Genomic DNA, 18,625 nt, shown 5'->3' with positions numbered 1-18,625 from the left:
ATATTTAGAAATAATAAAAAATAATAAATTATATAATATATATTTGTTGTATATATTATATACATATATCTGTATTTATTTGTTTACTTATTATATTTATTATTTATATTATTTTTCCAGCCAATTGGCTGAATTGATATTTACAGCGTGACTGCAAAAGCTTCCCCAGCTTCTTGGGTTTGGATTTTTTTTCAAGGAGTGCTGGAGCAGCTGAGACCACACACAGGGACACAAATTGGCCAACACCATCAGAGGACCTGCTTACAGCACCAATATTCTGGTATTCTGGAGTTGTGGGGTCAGTGTGACTGCAGGCAGGTGTGGGTTCTTCATGGGAGAGCCCTCAGGAATATTTCAAAAGGTGGGATTTATCAATATCCTGGCTCATCTTTGTTTTTCCTGATCACATGCCTCAGAAAAAGTCACTTTGATATTGAATTTGTTTCAGATAAGATTTGAAAAAAACCCAGATATATTGTCACATTACACATATTTTAAAGGTCCTTGGCTCTAGAAGCATTCAAGCGCCTTGCTCATTAGCTGGAGTTGTGTTCAAGCTTGAACAATTTCACCTGGATCACCATTTTTCCAGGCAGAACTACAGCTCAAAGGGTGATTAGGCTTCAAAAACAGTCCTCTCTTAATTTTAGCTCCAGCCCTGGTTGTCTGAGTGACCAGAGAGAGGCCATAGTGTCTCAAAGTGTGGAAGTAATTCCTGCACTTGGGTCCCTGCATTTTCTTTGCTTAAGACACCACAGGACTTCCACAAGCAAAAGTACTCATCTGCTTTTTTGACAGCACAGCACGTCTGAAATCATGGACAGCAGAAAAAATCCTCTTGGCAGAGCCAAACAAAGGGAGTGGAGCGAGTTTCTTATCTTAAAAAAAACCCCAACACACCCCACCTTTAACTGTGAAAGTGGCTGTTGTATGTTCATTTTCATTATCACAGGTGTATTTGCCAGAGTTTTAAGTGATAAATCTCTAAAGCATGGACTGTTTTCTCCCTCCTGATTTCATACTTGGACCTTGGGCACATCACCTGGGGGCCCTTTTTCCATTTCACATCAGCACTGGGCTGGGAGAGCTGGCAGCAGAGGACAGCTGCGTCCTCCTCCTGCACTTCCCTGCTCTGCAGTTTCTCCTTAAAGACTGGAGGTGGCACTGAAATTACAAACAAAGCAAAGGATTTTACTTTGCTTTCTTTGCTTTGTTTTCTTTATTTTGCAGGCACCTTTGTCTCATTTCCTGCAGTGTTAAAACAACACCCGAGTGGTTGAGTATCAAAATCATACTCTGACGTCTCTGTTATTTACTCATAGGTTAAAACATGCTTCTAAGAGGGAAGGAGAAGGATTTTGGATGGAGAATTTAATCAAAATAATGTTTAGACAAAGAAGGAAATATAAAAAACCATATCTGAGCAACCTGATCTGGTTGAAGATGTAGAGGGACTGGACCAGATGGCTTTTAAAGGTCCTTCCAAACCCAAATTATTCTAGAATTTTAAAAGGGGTAATGGAAGCAATGAAAATTCCAGGTCTATCCATCCAAGTAGTGAAGGCAAGCTAGTAATTTCTCTGGGGATTTTTTTCTCTGGAGCTTTGGGAAGATGGTGAAATGTCCCATTTATGGTGATTGCAGTCACAGATGCTTTGAAGCACAAGCACCTCCAAAACACCAGGGGTGAATTACGCCTTGAATTTGCTGCCAGCAGAGGCAAAGCACCCCCTGTTCCCACTGATCCTGTTCCACACCACAGGCAGCCCTCACCTTTCACCGTGAGCTCTGCCGTGGACGTGTGCGGTCCCACCCGGAAAGTGACGGTGCCAATGTCCTGCTCAGTCACCTTCCTCAGGGTCAGGCAGTGGATCTTGCCCTTCTCCACGGAGATCTCGTTCATTTCATTGTTCTGCAGGGCCACATCCTGCAGCTTCCATTCCACGTCCCTGGCGTTCTCGTGGGACACCTGGCACCGAAAGGTGACATCGTCCCCTTCGGACACCACCGCGTCCTTGAGGCCACTCACAATGGTCACGTCGGGCTCTGCGAGGAGCAGAAATGGGAAATGAGAGGGAAAACATGGATCAAAGCATGGAACTGATGCCTTTAGTTTTGGCTTTCATGTGTTTCAGACTCTGTGGTGCCCAGGAGTCACTGCTCACAGTCAGTGTCACTCAGCTCTCTGCACACAGCAGGGACACAAAACAAATCCTTGTCCTGCTGCACACCAAGGACACCTGGGACAAGTTTTCAGGCCCAAAAGCACCAACAACAGTGGCTGGAGAAGGAAAATTAGAAGGATGGGACCTCATAACCTGAAGCTGTAATTGGACAATTAAACCCCAATATATAAATGAACCAAAACTTATAAAAGTTCAGACCTCGTGACCAGTCGTCCATTTTGTGACCATTTTATTACCATTTTGGGTCCACCTTGGGTGCAGCCCTGGTCAGGCTCTTGTCCTGCCCAAGGTGTATTAAAGGCCTTTCAATAGGTTTCTACTTTATTCTCCTGCTCTGTCCAGTCCCTATTTCAGGTCAGCCATCCCAAGGCATCAGAACCATGAATAATGCAGGCTGCAGTGGAATTTTGCAAGTCACCTGCTGCAACCACTGCTGGTTACTCAGGACCTTGTCCTTCAAGGACCTCCAAGTATGGAGGAAGCAGAATCTCAAGCCACATTTCAAACTCTGCTTTCAGTGTACTTGACAACAGGACAAATGACTTTTGCATTATGGCTTTACCACTTTCCCTTGCTAAGAGACATGTTGCCTTTTTTTTTTTTTTTTTTTTTTTTTTAAATTATGCTTGATTGGGTGAAAACAGCATGAATGCTGGATGCCAAAACCAGGATTTTGAAATTTGTTCCTTTTACACTTGGATATCTTCACAGGATAATGCTAAAGCCTGATCCTCTCTATTGTATTTCTGTGAACAGATTTGCATTTACTCCATGCTGATGCTCCAAACTGGCTGAGGCCTTGGCTGGCTTTGTCCTCCCAGCAGGACTCACTGGGTTAATGTGAGCACAGGGGTTCTGCACTGCAGTTTGCCTAAGTCCTGCTTCTGGGACAGCTGGGCACCTGTGCAAGGATCATACAGACATCCCCCATCAGGCAGAAGCTGCAAATACCCCAAACCCACTGGGGAATACCAAAGGAATTATAAAGTCACTAAGGTTGGAAAAGACCCCTAAAATCATGGAGTGAAACCATTCAAAAAGCAGCCAAATCTCCCTCTGAGCAAGCACAGTGGATATTCCTACAACTGAGGTCACCATCTGCACAAAAAATGATGCAGCTGTGTGTGATGTGCAGGGGATCTATGACGTGGAGTAGCCTGTGGAGATGCTGGGGGTGTTTGTTCCACACCAGTGGTCCAACCTAAGCTCTGCAATGATATTAAGGCCAGATGCAGCTGCCACGTGACTGGAAGCTGGGGCTGGACCATCTGTTCAGTCCCATGCATGTGATGTCAAGCAAATATTCCAAACCATGAGTCACAGATTACAGCTGCCTTTTCCTCTCCTGTCCACCAAGTGAGTCTTTGCTTTGGTGCATCCACTGATCATAGGATTTTTTAATTTTTTTTTTTATGATACCCTTCCTATGCTCTGTGTTGATCACAATAACTCGTTTCATGCAATGCATGTGTCTATAACTGAGTCATGTTGCAAATTCTCAGTCTCCTAAAGGGGAAAATCTCCTTGTTCCAACAAACAGGTCTTGCCTTTCACGGTGAGTTTGGCAGAGCTGGTCTGGTCTCCAGCCTTGCAGGAATATTCTCCAGCATCCCCAGGCTCCAGGTGGTGAACACGGAGCTCCCTGAGGGTCCCATCCTGCCACATCTCATACTTGGAGCTGGAGTGCAGCAGGACTCCATCCTTCCTCCACTCCACTTCTGCCTTGCTGATGGAAATCTCGCAGCGCAGCCTGGCTGTTCCTCCCACCTCCACCTCCTCGTTCCTCAGCTGCTGCTTCAGCTGGGGTTTGATGGCTGCAAAACGAGAAATAAATAAGACATGAGCTGTTTGCTTGAATGCCAGGTCTGCACAGCTCAGCACAAGGCACCTGGGCTCTGGTGATGCAAAACAATTTCACATTAAATGGTGATATGTTAATAAAACCTTTTTCTTTTCTCCACTATAAACAGATCTGTATTGTGTACATCCAGAGGATCAGAAAGTTCCCCAAATATCTTTGTATCCCATTAGGTCCAGGGCATCCACATCACACCTTTTTATGCATCTGCATATTGGAAACTCCAACACACAAAGGTTTTGACTAAGCAAAACCTGGCACTTTCTGTTGAAACCAGGGTAAATCTGTTCACTTTTACAGAAACACCCCTGATTTTCAACAGCTAAATAATAAAAACTTTAAACTAATTTCTGATTTCTCAGCTGTCTTTTCAAGACCCAGGTCATAATCGGTGAGTCCTTCCAGACAATGCACAAATGGACATTTATTCAAGTGGAGCATGGAACAGCTCAGACAACAGCTTGTCACTGATGGAAACAAGAAGGGGATATCCATGGGGTGTGTGTGAGCAGTAGGAAAAACAGGAATCTCAGGGTCTGTGGTTCCAGTAAAAACACTACTGTGAGACAGGTAAAGAAATCACTGGGCTCTTTCACACATGGTTGACCCTGTGGCTGCTTTTTGAGTCAGAGTCAGCAAAAAATATGTTGTTTGAAAAGTTATGACTTAGATCAAAGCCACAAGTTCCACCCAGCTTTGAGACAATCACAGGCATTTCATAGATGGTGCTGGGATGGCTCTGTTTGAGCAGGGAGGTTGGACCTGTGCCCTGTTCTGTGGTTCTGTGATCAATGACAGACATTATTCCTGGTTTGGTTAAACACAGCATCCTCAGGATCTTCACAGGGAGATTAAAAATAGCAACCTTAAAATGCCTTTTTTTTTTTTTTTAATGATGTGTGATTTTGCTATTGATTCAAGTGAGCCAGAAAATTCGCAAAGTGCCAAAAAAGGTTTTGTTAGCATTTCAAAATCCCCATGACACAGAATTTCTTGCTTTTATCCTATCAGAGGAAGGGGTCAGTGCACTGCACTCTGTGCTTTACACGCTTGTATAGGAATCCTGCCCTACCAGATCCACTTTTCTATACTCTGCTTTATGACTGAGCAGCTCTTTCCCCCATTATCTCAACTTTTGGATTCAATAACATCATTCACACAGTTCCACCAACGCCTCTTCTCCTCCATCCATCCCAGGCGGGTGCAATGCTAACCATTCACTCTGAGGGCTGCAGTGCTCTGCTGGTCTCCCGTGTCACAAGTGTAATCAGAGGCATCCTCTGGCTCTACATTATGGATCACAAGCTCGGCTCTGCGCCCAATTAATTTAATTTCATATTTGGCACATGGGAAGAGCTCCATGGTGCCTTTCCTCCACTCCACGGCTGCATTGTCCTTGGTCAGCTCACACTGGAATTTCACCACGGCTCCTTCTTCTGCCTCCTCGTCCTTGAGCTGCTTCTGGAAAAGAACTGGCAGAGCTAAAAGAGAAAAGAAAAGGATCAACAGGATCTCTTAGGGAAGCCTGAGTCAAGTTCCTGGTTAACACAGAGTGACTCTTGGAGAACAAGACACTCTGCTTTTCACTGTGATATTCCTAGGTTGGATCCATGTTTTGTCATTTTCCTGGTGCAACTAGGAGATCTTGCTGCATCAGAAGAAGCCATCTGCACTCATAACATTTATTTCCTTTGTTCCTTGGCTCAAATCCTTCCCAGTGGTGAATTCGTTGAATGATTTTATCCCTCAGTTGATCTAACAATGATCTCAAGAGCAAAGAACTTCAAAACTCCATGGACAGCCTTGAGAGGTCAGGGATGTCCTTGTCTGTCTTCTTACAGGATTTGAAAGAAAATATTCTTTTAAAATATTCAAACAACATATCATGTGAAATGTCCAGATGTTATGCTAAATTACTGTTTTTCTTTTAATTTCTCCTCAGGCACAAAGCTTGAAAGTATTTCCTATTGGAACCCCAAACTCAAATGGAAAACTGGAAAAACAAAGCATCATCCTCTTCCATTCTCATTAAAAAAAAAAAATCCTAATACATGAGATGAAAAGGAAGGTATTCATAGAGAATAAGAATAATGCACTTAAAATATTCTTATTGAAATGGCTGTTTTGCCTGTTGGAGGAACCTATTCCTTTAGGAGGCAGCTCACACCACGTACCTTTCACGTTCAGAGCTGCCCTGGTTTCCTGGTCCCCCGTGTCACAGCTGTATTCTCCTGTGTCTTCTAATCTGAGATTGTGTATCAAGAGCTCTACCAGGCATCCCCTCTGCCTCATTTCATATTTCTGGCTGGGCTGCAGCCCCACGCCTCCTTTCCTCCATTCCACTGCAGCGCTGGGTTTCGACAGCTCACAGCAGAACGTGGCTGTGCTTCCTTCCTCAAATTCCTTACTTTGTAATGGTTGCTTAAACGTGACAGGCAGAGCTGTAAAATTCGAGAGGAAAAAGTTTCAAGAGTGTTTTAGTGCAAGAAGGATCCAGTCCTACCATCATCCTTCAGGTATGGCTTATTCTAATGATGCCATAATCCTGGGGGTGCAACCCTCTGTCTTGGCAGAATCTTTCTTTTCTGAACCACTAAGGGAACCAAGCGCTGAGGACAGGCAAAGTCAGGAAAGATCTGTTCTTTGTGGTCGACAGAATGGCCTGGTTTGGGGTCTGAAGGAGTCAGACTTTCCTGTGGAAGAGTTTCCATGGCAGCAATGGATGCTTTAGGCAAAGATCACTGGGAACAGCCTCTCTTACACAGATCCCTGTCTCTCCATAGAGGTCTGTGAGTTTGCAATATTAAACAAAGAATTTCTGCCCCAAATAAAGCCTCTATCAATGTATAAAAGATCAGGTTAGTACTGATCTCTTGGTGAGAGATTACAGTGAAGTGATGAACGGGAAGGGAAATCCAGATTTCAGTTAAGGCTTTTCTCTGGGTGGTAGAAGGGGTGAAGGAACACAGGTGTGGATTCAAATTGTCAGCAGTCAGCATTTGCACCAGAAGTTCAAAGCCTCCAGTAAGAATACAGCACATTCATATATCACAGAAATCCCTTATCCTCTAATTGGTGCATCTCTTACATCCCAGGCAGGCATTACATCCAATTTCCCTTATCCCATTCCTCTATCCAGCCTCACTCCCTGCACTCAGGGCAGGAGGGTTCAGTGTGTTTTTACATTATTACAACATTCAAAGCCAGCTTGGCTGGGGCTGTGAACAACCTGCTCTAGTGGAAGCTGTCCCTACCCATGGCAGGGGGTTGGAATGAGCTGAGAGCTTTAAAGTCCTTCCCAACCCAAACTATTTTGGGATCCTATGATTAAATTGCTTTCACGCCTCCGATACTGCAAGAAGAACCTTTCAACCTTTCTGTGTGCCATGCCCACGAAGAACGCTTGTTCTGGGATAAACCAGCAGCAAAACAAATCACTGGCTGCAGAGAACACCAGGAAAAGCTCCTTTCACTCCACTCCTATGGAGCCAAGGGTCACCAGTGCCTACCATGCACGGCCACCGCAGCCGCCGTCCGCTGGTGTCCAGAGTCACAGCTGTAAACCCCTGAATCCTCCAGCTCCAGGTCATAAATGACCAGCTCAGCAGCACAGCCCTGCTGTCTCATCTCGTATTTCAGACCAGGGTAGAGAGTGACATCCCCTTTCCTCCACTCCACTGGAGCCTTGGGTTTGGTGAGCTCACACCTCAGTGTCGCTGTGCCACCTTCTTCTGCCTCCGTGTCCTGAAGCTCTTGTTTAAAAAGGGCTGGTAGGGCTATAAAATACAAATGTGACTTGGACCTGCTGCAGCTAGGGCTTGGGAAAGGGGAAGTGGAGGGAAAATGAAAGCACTAAAAGAGAGGGTTTTTTTCCCCCAGATGTCTCTAAACCTCAATGCTCTAGATTCAAATTATGTAGCCATTTCCCCGGAGAAGTAATAGGAATACGTGCAGAGCAAGAAGAAATGGATTTCAATAAGTTACATTTTCCATGAAACATATAGAACCTAATCTACGACCTAAAATTGGAATAATAGTTTTCCTACTGTAAAAGTAGCCAGCATGCTTCCCTGACCACTGAAGAAGTGTTTTGAAGATCAGCAGGGAATTTTCAGAGTTCAGATTCCCTCCTACTACAGAGACATGCAAGAGTTCATACTCCCTCTTAAGGCAGGGAATTTTAAGGGTTCAGATTCCCTCTTGAGGCAGGCCACTTGCAGGAGAGATTTTGATTATTCTGACAGCAAACTACAGGAAAGATGCACTTAGTTCTGCATTGCAATTCCCATTTTCTGCCTGGCCACTCCATGAGCTGCATACACAGACTATTGTGCACACCTTACGATTTACAATCTTTTCCTTAAGCAACACTAAACCACAGTAGCTATTTTTATTTTCAGAAGATGTCACAGACTTTTCCCTTTAGCTTTTTACCATTGACTGTCAGCGTGGCAGCTGTCTGCAGGTCTCCACACACACAGGTGTAAACTCCAGCATCCTCCTCCTCCAGCTCATGGATAATCAGCTTTGCAACAGCACCATCCTGACTCATTTCATATTTGCTGCTCTCTTTGAGCACCTCCTGCCCTTTCTTCCACTCCACCTCAGCAGGCTTTGTCAGCTCACACTGCAGAGCTGCTGTGCCATTTTCCGCAGCTTCCAGGTCCTTCAGCTCTCTCTTGAATTCTGGAGGCAGCACTGAAGAGTAAAAGGGTTACCACAGAGAGGGTGAATTTTCCTTAAAATGCCATTTGGTGAGGTCCTGGGGGAGAGGTTTCGTGGGGCAATATCGAGCCCTGATCCAGGTCAGTGGAACACAATGAAAAATCTTCTCCAGCTTCCCTGGACACTGGATCAGGGCAAGAAAGGTGAGAGGAAATGATGCCTGAGGTTTTAGCTTTCATGTTTTTCAGACTCTGTGGTGCCCAGGGGTGCAGCTCTGAGCTCACAGTCAGTGTCACTCAGCTCTGCACAGAGCAGGGACACAAAACAAATCCTTGTCCTAATGAAGACCAAGGACAACTTTCAGGCCCAAAAGCACAAACAATGGTAGACGAAGAAGGAAAACAAGAAAGGATGGGACTTCACAACCTGGATCTGTAACTGGACAATTAAATCTCAGTATGCAAATGGACCACAACTTATAAAAGTGTAAGACCTCATGACCAGTCGTCCATTTTGTGACAATTTTGTGTCCATTTTGAGTCCACCTTGGGTGTAGCCCTGGCCAGGCTCTTGTCCTGCCCACAGTGGATCCTTAAAGGCCTTTTAATAAATATCTACTTTATTCTCCAGCTCTGCTCAGTCTCTGCTCCAGCTCAGCCTTCCCAAGGCATCACTTTCTGATGACCCAGATGGGACAGTGAGGCATCAGAACCAGCACAGCTGAGGGGGACAAACACCAACAGGAAACATTTTTCCCAATTCTACAGAAGGAGAAGGCACAGAGAGTCCAAAGGAACCAAAAGGCCAAGCAAACAGGAAGGGACAGGAACACAGCAATAGAGATTTGGGCAGGTTTGGATGATGTTCACCCCAAGGATTACATTACCATGAACTGTTAGGGTAGCTGTGCTGGTCTTGTCTCCACACACACAGGAGTAATCCCCAGTGTCACTCAGGTCCAAGCCATGGACCAGAAGCTCCACAGCAGGTCCTTCCTGCCTCATGCTGTACTTGGGGCCCGAGGTGAGGACGTGCTGGCCCTTCTTCCACTGCACAAGGGCAGGGACCTTGCTCAGCTCGCAGTGCAAAGTGGCTGTTCCACCTTCTACCCCTTCCTGGCTGGTCAATTCTTCTTGGAAAAACGGAGGCACAGCTGAAGGATGCAGGTAAAATGTGTTACCAACTGAGGGTGTCTCCAGAAAGGGGAGAGGAAGTGACGGGGAAAGTTGTGAAGGTTGTGACAGAGGAAAATTGTCAAGGATGGGTGAGCATCAGCCACAAAGAGAGGAAAGAGAAATGAAAATATCCTAGTGGGAGCAGACATCCTAATCCTTTTGGATGTACCCTGGCTTCCTACAGCAAAACTGCAGTCCTCAACAGATTTACACTTCCTTTCTACCAGTTTCCTCCTCAGAAAAAAGCAGAATACCAGCTCTCAGCTCCTTAATTCACATGTGTTGGTGTATTCCATAAACTTCATGGCTTTGCACTCTCTTTTCCTACTCACAGAGCTGCCCTGCTGTGCTCTGACTGTTGACACAGCTCCTAGCTCATCCTCAAGAGTTCTTCCTTGAGATATCCTTGAAGAGGCACATCCAGGACTCACAGATTCTTCTTGACCCCAAAAAAATCTCCAGCTGCTGATTTCCAGCCTGGGTTCTCCTCTCAGAACACATTTTCCCCATTTAACATAATTCTTGTACCCATTACAACTTGCATCCTTGAAATAAATGTGGTGACCTTCACATATGTCCCTCCACTAACTAGGTGGGATAATAGGGTATTTAATCTTGTTTAGCAAGGTTGGATATCTCAGATCTCAAAATTAATGTCCAGTATTAGAGACTTAGTTAAAATATCCAGGCTAGAAAACAGCTTAGTCCTGATTTGGCACATTTCCCATTCCAGCAGTGTTAAGCTGAAACCCCAGACTTGTTAGTCCAGCAAATTGTTCTTCCAGGTCACAGAAATAATTCATTCTTTCCTTAGAAAAATCAATCTCCCAATGGAAATCTATCTTTGGGCATCAGGACAGAGATTATGGGCACAAAGCCCAAAATGGACATAATTTACTGCAGAGGAGATTATAACTAACAGAGCCTTATTCTGGATACTCCTTAGTCCCTGCATTGAAAATTGAATGGTTGATATTGGGAATTCCAGAAAGGACTGGCAAAGAACAAAGAGCTTTGTGGTTTAGAGAATAAATGCAGGAAAGGAAAGACCAAAGAACAATGAGGTTACATGGCAGGAAAGGAATGGCAGAAAGGAAAGAAGAAAGGAGAGCAGGCTTGTGTTTAAGGAAAGGAAAAGGCAAAAGGATGGCACAGAGAAATGCAGAAAGGTATTTCCTAATTTTCACAGCCTGCAGGTGACGAGGGGCAATGAACATTTTCAACTTAATGGAAGTTCAGTTAATAAGGATGAAGAGGAAATTGAACAGCTTAGAGCAGAGGACAGAGGTTTCCAGGCAGGGAACAGGAGGTCAGGCATGGCTTTACCCTGTACTGTCAAGACAGCTGTGGTCTGCTGCTCTCCACACACACAGGTGTAGTCTCCCGCATCCTCCTCAGCTACTTCATGGATCACCAGCTCTGCCTTGAGCCCTTCCTGCCTCATTTTGTATTTCCCACTTGGTTTGAGGATCCTCTGGTCCTTCCACCACTCCACTGGAGCAGCCTTGGAGAGCTCACAGAGCAGGGAGACTTCTCCACCTTCTTCTGCTTCCTTGTCCTGCAGCTCCTCCTTAAAGAGTGGTGGCAGAGCTGGAGGATGCAACACGGACAAAGGGACAGCAGGAAACCAGAATTAAAACCCTCATTTCTATTCTGAGGTTATTTCCCCTCTTGCCTTTTTTCCAGCCTACTATGGATATTCTTAGCCACAACCAAGTTCAGAAACTCTGAAAGTGTCTTTCTTGGAGTGTAATGTGACTGCAGTCACCCTGAGGGATCAGTTCCCTGGATTTTTGTTGTTATTTATATTGAAAGAGAAAAACAGAAGGACCCAGATCTCAGATCAACAGCACTCACAAATAACACTGCTGGATACAGAGTTATTTTACCCACACAAATGTCATTTTTTGGAGGCTGCTGTTGCTAATTCCTGGTTTGTTTTTACTAAACTGTTACAGCCCCATTTACATGAAAGCAGACAGATTTTAAAATAAAACTACTCCTAGTTTTAAGTTGAAGTTTGAAGGGTTATTACACCTAATAATAATTTTAGATTCTTATTACTCCTCATTTTGGAAATCATAAGTCAGGCAAAACAACCCACAGGAATTAAGGTCTGGAATGATGACACTTATCTCACTCTGCATGTCTGAATTCTTTAAAGAATCTGGAACCTTCAGAAAAAAAACATGGCCAGAGAATTTCCTCCTTTTTCTGCTCCCCCAACCCTCACTTTTCCTTTCCCAGCTCCTGGAGAAGGACCTGACACACTACATCTGGGTGTTTTGGAGAAACTCTGGTGGACTGAAGTGACCTACTGGATTGGGGCTGGAAAATGCAGATATCCAAGAAGAGGAGACGTGCACAGAAGGAAACTTTTCTCCTTTTAAAGGACAGATTAATAATGACCCAAAAATTCACCACGAGCAACTCTCAGGAAGAAATGAGTTATAAATAGAAAATAGGAAGAGGAAGGTCTAAAAACAAAGACAAACTACTGACACAGGGAAGAAACAACTACATTTCAGAATTATGCCTATCTAAAAAGATATTTATCGATTTTAATAAATTCTTTTTACCATGAACTGTTAAGGTTGCTGTTGTCTTCTGGTCACCACACACACAGGTGTAATCTCCAGCATCTTTTACTTCCAGGTCACGGATGAGCAGCTCTGCAGTGGTGCCAGACTGCCTCATTTGATATTTGCCACTTGTTTTGAGCACTTTGGGACCTATTTTCCACTGCACGGGAGATCCCTTGGTTAATTCACATCTCAGAGTGATTGATGCTCCTTCTTGGGCTTCTTCATCCTTCAGCCCCTCCTTGAAAAGCACTGGCAGGGCTGGGAATGGAAAGCCAATAAAAGTGTATTTAAACTAAGTGATCAGCATCGTGGATTCTCAGCTGAAGTTAAAACCTGGCTAAATCAGGGGGTTGAGGCTGAGGGTATCACTACGAAGATCTGGAAAACTGAATCCAGCAGTAAGACAAGAAGTGCTGAGATGACAGGCCAAAGTACAAGTTTTGAGGCAGAATTTAAAGGATTTATCACAGCACAGAACATCTCAGCTGGTCCAACATTTCCTGGGTGCAATTCTCTTTAAGCCTACAACACAGCAGATTGTCTGCAAGGAGAGGCACTCCCATCCTCAGCTCCCTTTTCAGCAACCCCAGACAGAAAATAAACAGCTGGACAGGAACTGGACACAGGTTAACAACAGGTGGACACTTCATGGGGGTTTCAGAGGAACAGAAAATGGACAATCATCTGAATTTACCCTTCACAGTCAGAGAGGCCGTGCTGTGCTGGTCCCCACACACACAGGTGTATTCTCCTGCATCCTGCAGCTCTAGGTCACGGATTTCCAGCTCTGCCAGGGCACCCTCCTGCCTCATGATGTATTTTTCACTTGCCCTGAGTGTTTTGTTCCCTTTCTTCCACGCCACAGCTGCAGCCTTGCTCAGCTCACAGTGCAGAGTGGCTGTTTGGCTCTCCGTGGCTTGCAGGTCCTTCAGGGCTTCTTTGAAAAGGGCTGGCAGGGCTGAAGGTTACAAAATGCACAGAGGACATTAAAAATGGCACACAGGTGACAGGAGGGGTGGGGTGGCACAGAAGCAGAGAACACTTCAGGGTGGAAACAGGGTGTTTTTCCTCGTAATTCTGGGACATTGGACAAACCAGAAGACAGAAGGAGAAAAGCAGCCTGGATACAACCAGACCTTACAGAGAGTTTACAGATTTAAAGAAACAATTCAGCCACAAGTGAACACACAACCAACAGCAATGAGCTGGCATAAAAACCCACAGTAATACAGATAACATGTATGTTATTTTTACCATGCACTATCAAGGCCGCCGTTGTCTCCTGCTCTCCACACACACACGTGAACTCTCCAGCATCTTTCAGCTCCACATCCTGGATAAGCAGCTTCCTGACCGTGCCCTCCTGCCTCATCTTGTACTTGTCACTGGCCTGGAGCAAAGTGCTGCCCTTCCTCCACTCCACGGGGGCAGCTTTGGTCAGCTCACACCTCAGAGTGGCCGCTTGACCCTCGGTCACCTCCTGGTCCTTCAGGCTCTCCTGGAAGCCTGCAGGCAGCACTGGGGATGTAATGGGAGCAGGGTTAAAGGCAGCCTGCAGGTGAAGGCATGGGGGAAAGGAAAGGTGGGGAGGTGTCTTCAGGCTCAGCCTCACATCTGCTTCAGGAGTTGGGTCCCAAAACCACTTTGAGCACAGAATTGGGGAAAGGTTTTACCCCTAAATCACAAAACTCATCCTCGTGGTTAAGCCACACAAGGTCAGACTCAGAGGAACTGAGCACAGAGACCAACGACCACGGTGATAAAAAACAATTGAAACCACAATCTCAGTAATGGTGGCATCCAGATGGAGTTGGTCATTACCATGCACTGCCAAGGAAGCTGTGGACTGCTGCTCCCCACACACACAGGTGTAGTCCCCAGCATCACTCTCGGTCAGGCTGTGGATCACCAGCTCTGCAGTGACATCCTTCTGCCTCATTCTGTATTTCTCGCTAGGTTTGAGGGCTGTGTGTCCCTTTTTCCACTCCACTGGGGCAGGTTTGGTCAGCTCACAGTGCAGAGTGACTGCTTCACCCTCCAGGGCCTCCTCATCTCTTAACTCTTCTTTGAACAGAGCAGGAAGGGCTGAGAAACAGAGCAGCAAAGGTTTTCATGGCAAGCAGCTCTCGAACACCAAAATAATCAGTGTTCACCAATATCTATTATCCTTGCCTGGTAACTGACATGAGGATCTCACAGAAAGGAAGATGCTGATTTGTATCATGGACAAAAAGGATCTTGTCATTTCTTTCTGCAAATATTAAATAAATTTCCTAAATGGTTTAGAGAAGTATGGGAAAAAGACAGCAGAAATGGGGAAACTTCATGTATGCTCAAAACTGCAGCTTTCTCAGTATAATCCAGCCTAGAAAATTAATAGAACACGTTACATCATCATCAGGAAAATGCTAAAGGAAAAAATTATAACCTTTTAATTTACACTTTAAGGATGCCTTCAGACCCAGCCCAGAGTCAGGATCTGACTGAAGAGTAGAATCAGAGAGAGATCCTGAAAGTGCTTGGGTAGGAATAAAAAGGAAAGAGAAGGATGATTCAGCCACTGCAGAAATCTGCCATAAATCCCTCACCCCAGGAAGTTCAGGGGGTGTGACACCTCAGTCCTTTTGGAACAACAAACAGAATTATTCAGACAGTGAGACTGGATGGAAATGTGACAACATGTGGAAGCAGTAGGGTGAGATGACATCCACTAAGCCTTTGGAATGGAGTGGGAACTACAACTGGATATAAAACAGCTCAGCAAGAGCTTGAGAGGATGGTCTCCAAGTCCTGACCCTGACCAGCAAGAAAGAAATAACTGACAATAAAGATGTGGAGGATAATAGTGCAGACATTTAAATAAATAAATCAGAAGGAAGGAAAACAACAAGGGAGATGTTGGTCTGCCTCTTTTTCAGGAATGTAATTTGATGATGGTTGGACATGGGGAAACCCAAAGTTTTTAATTCTTTTCTCTTAATTATTATTAAATGTTAGTTTTAATTAAGGAAGTAATAGAAAATCTGGTTTGGAAAAGAAAAAAAGAAAAGGATTAGACAATATTTAAATAAATATTCTCAATGAAGCTTGGTGTGATTAAATCTGTCCTGGAATTCTTAAGGTACAGGCACAACCAATTTCAGACACTGACACTGGAGAAATCGAAGAGAGAGGTTGATGTTCCTCAAGTGTGGAAAAAACAGAAACTAAGAGGTGAAAAATATTCCTCAGCTTGAGATACACACATTTATTTCTTGCCATGTAAACCGAGATTCTAAAACCCCAGAGAGTAAAGAGAGAAAAATCACTTCTGCGAAGTCAGTGGAGACAATAGAGCTCCAAATTGTAAATTTCTACCTTAAAATGAGCTGGAGGTTGCCCTGATTCCCATGGTCTGAGTTTGATAGATTTCCATTGACAAAAATGGGAATTTAGGAATAGTCTTCAGTCTTGAAGGTGAATCCCATTCATAATGCTCATCATAAAAGAGAGAGAGAGAGCAGAGAGAGGATCCAAGGGATTGTGGCCATCTCAGCTTAATTCTTTGAAAAACTCAGATTTGCCAAGAGCTTTTCTCTTCACGAAGGGGTGGACCAGGGTAATTTTTTCTTGGTCTAGATTTCCTTGACAGAAAGACACATTATATGTCCTACATTATTATTTTAGTCAAGTTTTAACTTTAACTTAGATATAGGTAGAATTACAGAAGGAAAATGCTACTGATCTGAACACCACAGAGGATATTGAACTGGGATTTACACTCACAATGGAAGAACGAGTTGAACAGTTTCTCACTTCTCTGAGTTCAGGCTTATTCAGCATTTTCTGTGGCAACTTGGACAAAGAAAGGCAAAGTTTCAATAATTTTGAAGATTATCTCAATGTGGGAAAGAAGAAAGGATAGAAACACTTCTTTAAACTAGATTAAGGTATAGAAGATTTGTATGAAGTAGTGGTGGTAAAATAGGCTGAAATTCATCAAGGACGGAGGGAAAACATTTAGGAAAAATCAACAACATAAATACAAGAAGGAGCAGACCTGCAGTGAGGGATTTTGGGTTACAAGAGTCCACGGAGAAAATGCAAGTCAAAAAATTCAAGTCTGATGCAAAATAAAGAAATCCTCATAATCAAGATACGTAACTTGGAGTGTCTCATTACTTCTTTTTTTCAAATTTTATACAAATATTTCTCCATTTCTATAAAATTTGAAATAAGTAATGACTTCAGATGGTTCAAGAAAGACCTTTGTTGAAATAAAGAAGAACTTTCTGGGAGTAATGATGATGACTTGGGGCTCAAGAATGGACTGACCTGCACAAGTCCATTTCAATTTGATTTTTCATGGTTAAATTGGTAGTTTAAGACTGAAGCAATCCTTGATTTATTAGCAAATATAAAGATGGGCACAAAGGCAAAGAAGTCAACTCTCTGAATTCAGACCTACTGGATTTCCAGGTGAGAAAAAGGCTGAAACTACTTCTGACTGTCCTGTATTAATAGTGAAAATAAAATTTCCCTGTCTTCCAAGGAAAGTTTGCAGATAAATTTTGCTGAGGACTGTGAAATATTCTCCTACTCTAATGCTGAGTATTCTGTAGTACCTGAATGAAAACAAACATTATTCTTGGTCAGAGTTACAAAGAAAATTACACTGAACCAAGTTTTCTTCTTGTCATTTAAAACTACTTGTCAAATCCTGATGCAACTTAAAATAAAATGTCTCTTTCAAAAGAGCTATGAATGTTCCTGCTGCTTCATCTGTCTAGGTACATGTCGAAAGTGAGTAAAACAGAATAAAAAAAGCAAATCTTTGGCATCCTTGAACCTTTGGTGTGGGATACAAAGAAATACAGCCTTGCACCAACAAGAGTAAGGAGAATACACAAGTGAAATGTTAGTAAAATCAATGGAACTACAATCGTGGTTAGAATTAGACAAAAACCACAACAAAAAGAAGGAAGTCTGTTACGAACAGAATTAATGATGGCAAGATTAGAGAAAGAACTTTGTGTGTCAGTGCTGAGGCTTCCAGAGGAGGAGGAGGAGGAGGAGGAGGAGGAGGAGGAGGGACAAACACCACCCAAAAATGTTCCATTTCTGTGCTCTTTACCGTGCACTGTCAGTGCCGCCGTTGTCTTCTCCTCTCCACACACACAGGTGTATTCCCCAGCATCCCTGACCTCCAGGGCATGGATCAGCAGCTGGGCTGTGCTGCCCTCCTGCCTCAGGGTGTATTTTTCACTCGGTTTGAGCACTTTGTGTTTCTTTCTCCACTCCACGGGGGCAGCCCTGGACAACTCACACTGGAGAGTGGCTGTTGCACCTTCCGTGGCTTCTTCATCCCTCATCTCCTTCTGGAAGTGCACAGGCAGGGCTGGGGGGTTCAAAAGGAGCAGAATGTGGGACCATGGCAGCAACTCAAGCAACCATTTCATGTGGTCTGACAGCCACAAGTGATAAGCAAAGCCTTTCCTAATCAAATCCACCAGGGTTGATGACCACTCTGAGAAACCACAAGAGACTGGCTTTGGAAAGCTGGAAAACACCTCATTTGTAAGTCAGAGTTGGAGTTTTTTATGGTGAAATCCGTACTATGAAGTGGAGAACCACATCAGTCTCAATTTAGACTGAGACCTACTTTGGATACTGTCTGCTAGAATGGAAAATAAAGCCTAATCAGAGCATCTAAATTCTATGGAAATGCAAATTGTTACTGAAAAAGTACATAAATGAACCTATACCTGAGGCATCAGTTTCACTTTTCCATGAGGGACCTTTAAAAAGTCCTTTCTGACCCAAACTAGTCCATAATTTCACCTCACAGAATGCTGTAGCAGAGCTGGACCATCAAATTATACTGAAACACTGATAACTGTCTCAAAAATATCTCATCAACAAATTTTTTCAGCTTTAAGATTGTGACATCTTTACAGTCGATATCACAATAATGTGATTTTCCATTTCACAGCACCTACCACAGAACATAACCATCAAAAAAAAATGAGTCAGCACCAGGATGAATATCTGCAATTTCTGCCATGAACATCCAACCTGCACCTGACACTGCCCAAAATTCCCACATCCAACCAGATATTGCTAAGCTCATCAGAAAAAGGGCTGCACTTTCAAAGCTGACACTCCTATATTCTTTTT

At 43.9% G+C, this 18,625-nt stretch overlaps 1 protein-coding gene across 1 annotated transcript in view; it reads right to left on the bottom strand.

Moving 5' to 3' along the window:
• Positions 1-18,625, bottom strand: part of OBSCN (obscurin, cytoskeletal calmodulin and titin-interacting RhoGEF) — a 149,842-nt gene that overhangs the window by 56,497 nt on the left and 74,720 nt on the right. The window contains exons 43-55 of the mRNA XM_066313899.1: positions 17,583-17,846; positions 14,291-14,554; positions 13,724-13,987; positions 13,164-13,427; positions 12,464-12,727; positions 11,211-11,474; positions 9,596-9,862; positions 8,479-8,742; positions 7,554-7,820; positions 6,219-6,485; positions 5,259-5,525; positions 3,734-4,000; positions 1,774-2,046 (exon numbers count right to left, since the gene is read on the bottom strand). Coding sequence (XP_066169996.1) covers positions 1,774-2,046; positions 3,734-4,000; positions 5,259-5,525; positions 6,219-6,485; positions 7,554-7,820; positions 8,479-8,742; positions 9,596-9,862; positions 11,211-11,474; positions 12,464-12,727; positions 13,164-13,427; positions 13,724-13,987; positions 14,291-14,554; positions 17,583-17,846 — 3,456 coding nt within the window. The remainder of the gene's footprint in view (positions 1-1,773; positions 2,047-3,733; positions 4,001-5,258; positions 5,526-6,218; positions 6,486-7,553; positions 7,821-8,478; positions 8,743-9,595; positions 9,863-11,210; positions 11,475-12,463; positions 12,728-13,163; positions 13,428-13,723; positions 13,988-14,290; positions 14,555-17,582; positions 17,847-18,625) is intronic.

Source organism: Sylvia atricapilla, chromosome 1, assembly GCF_009819655.1.
Source record: "Sylvia atricapilla isolate bSylAtr1 chromosome 1, bSylAtr1.pri, whole genome shotgun sequence".
NCBI classification, from domain to species: Eukaryota; Metazoa; Chordata; class Aves; order Passeriformes; family Sylviidae; genus Sylvia; species Sylvia atricapilla.
Note: the sequence above shows the minus strand (reverse complement) of the source record. Positions and strands in the feature narration are given on the sequence as shown.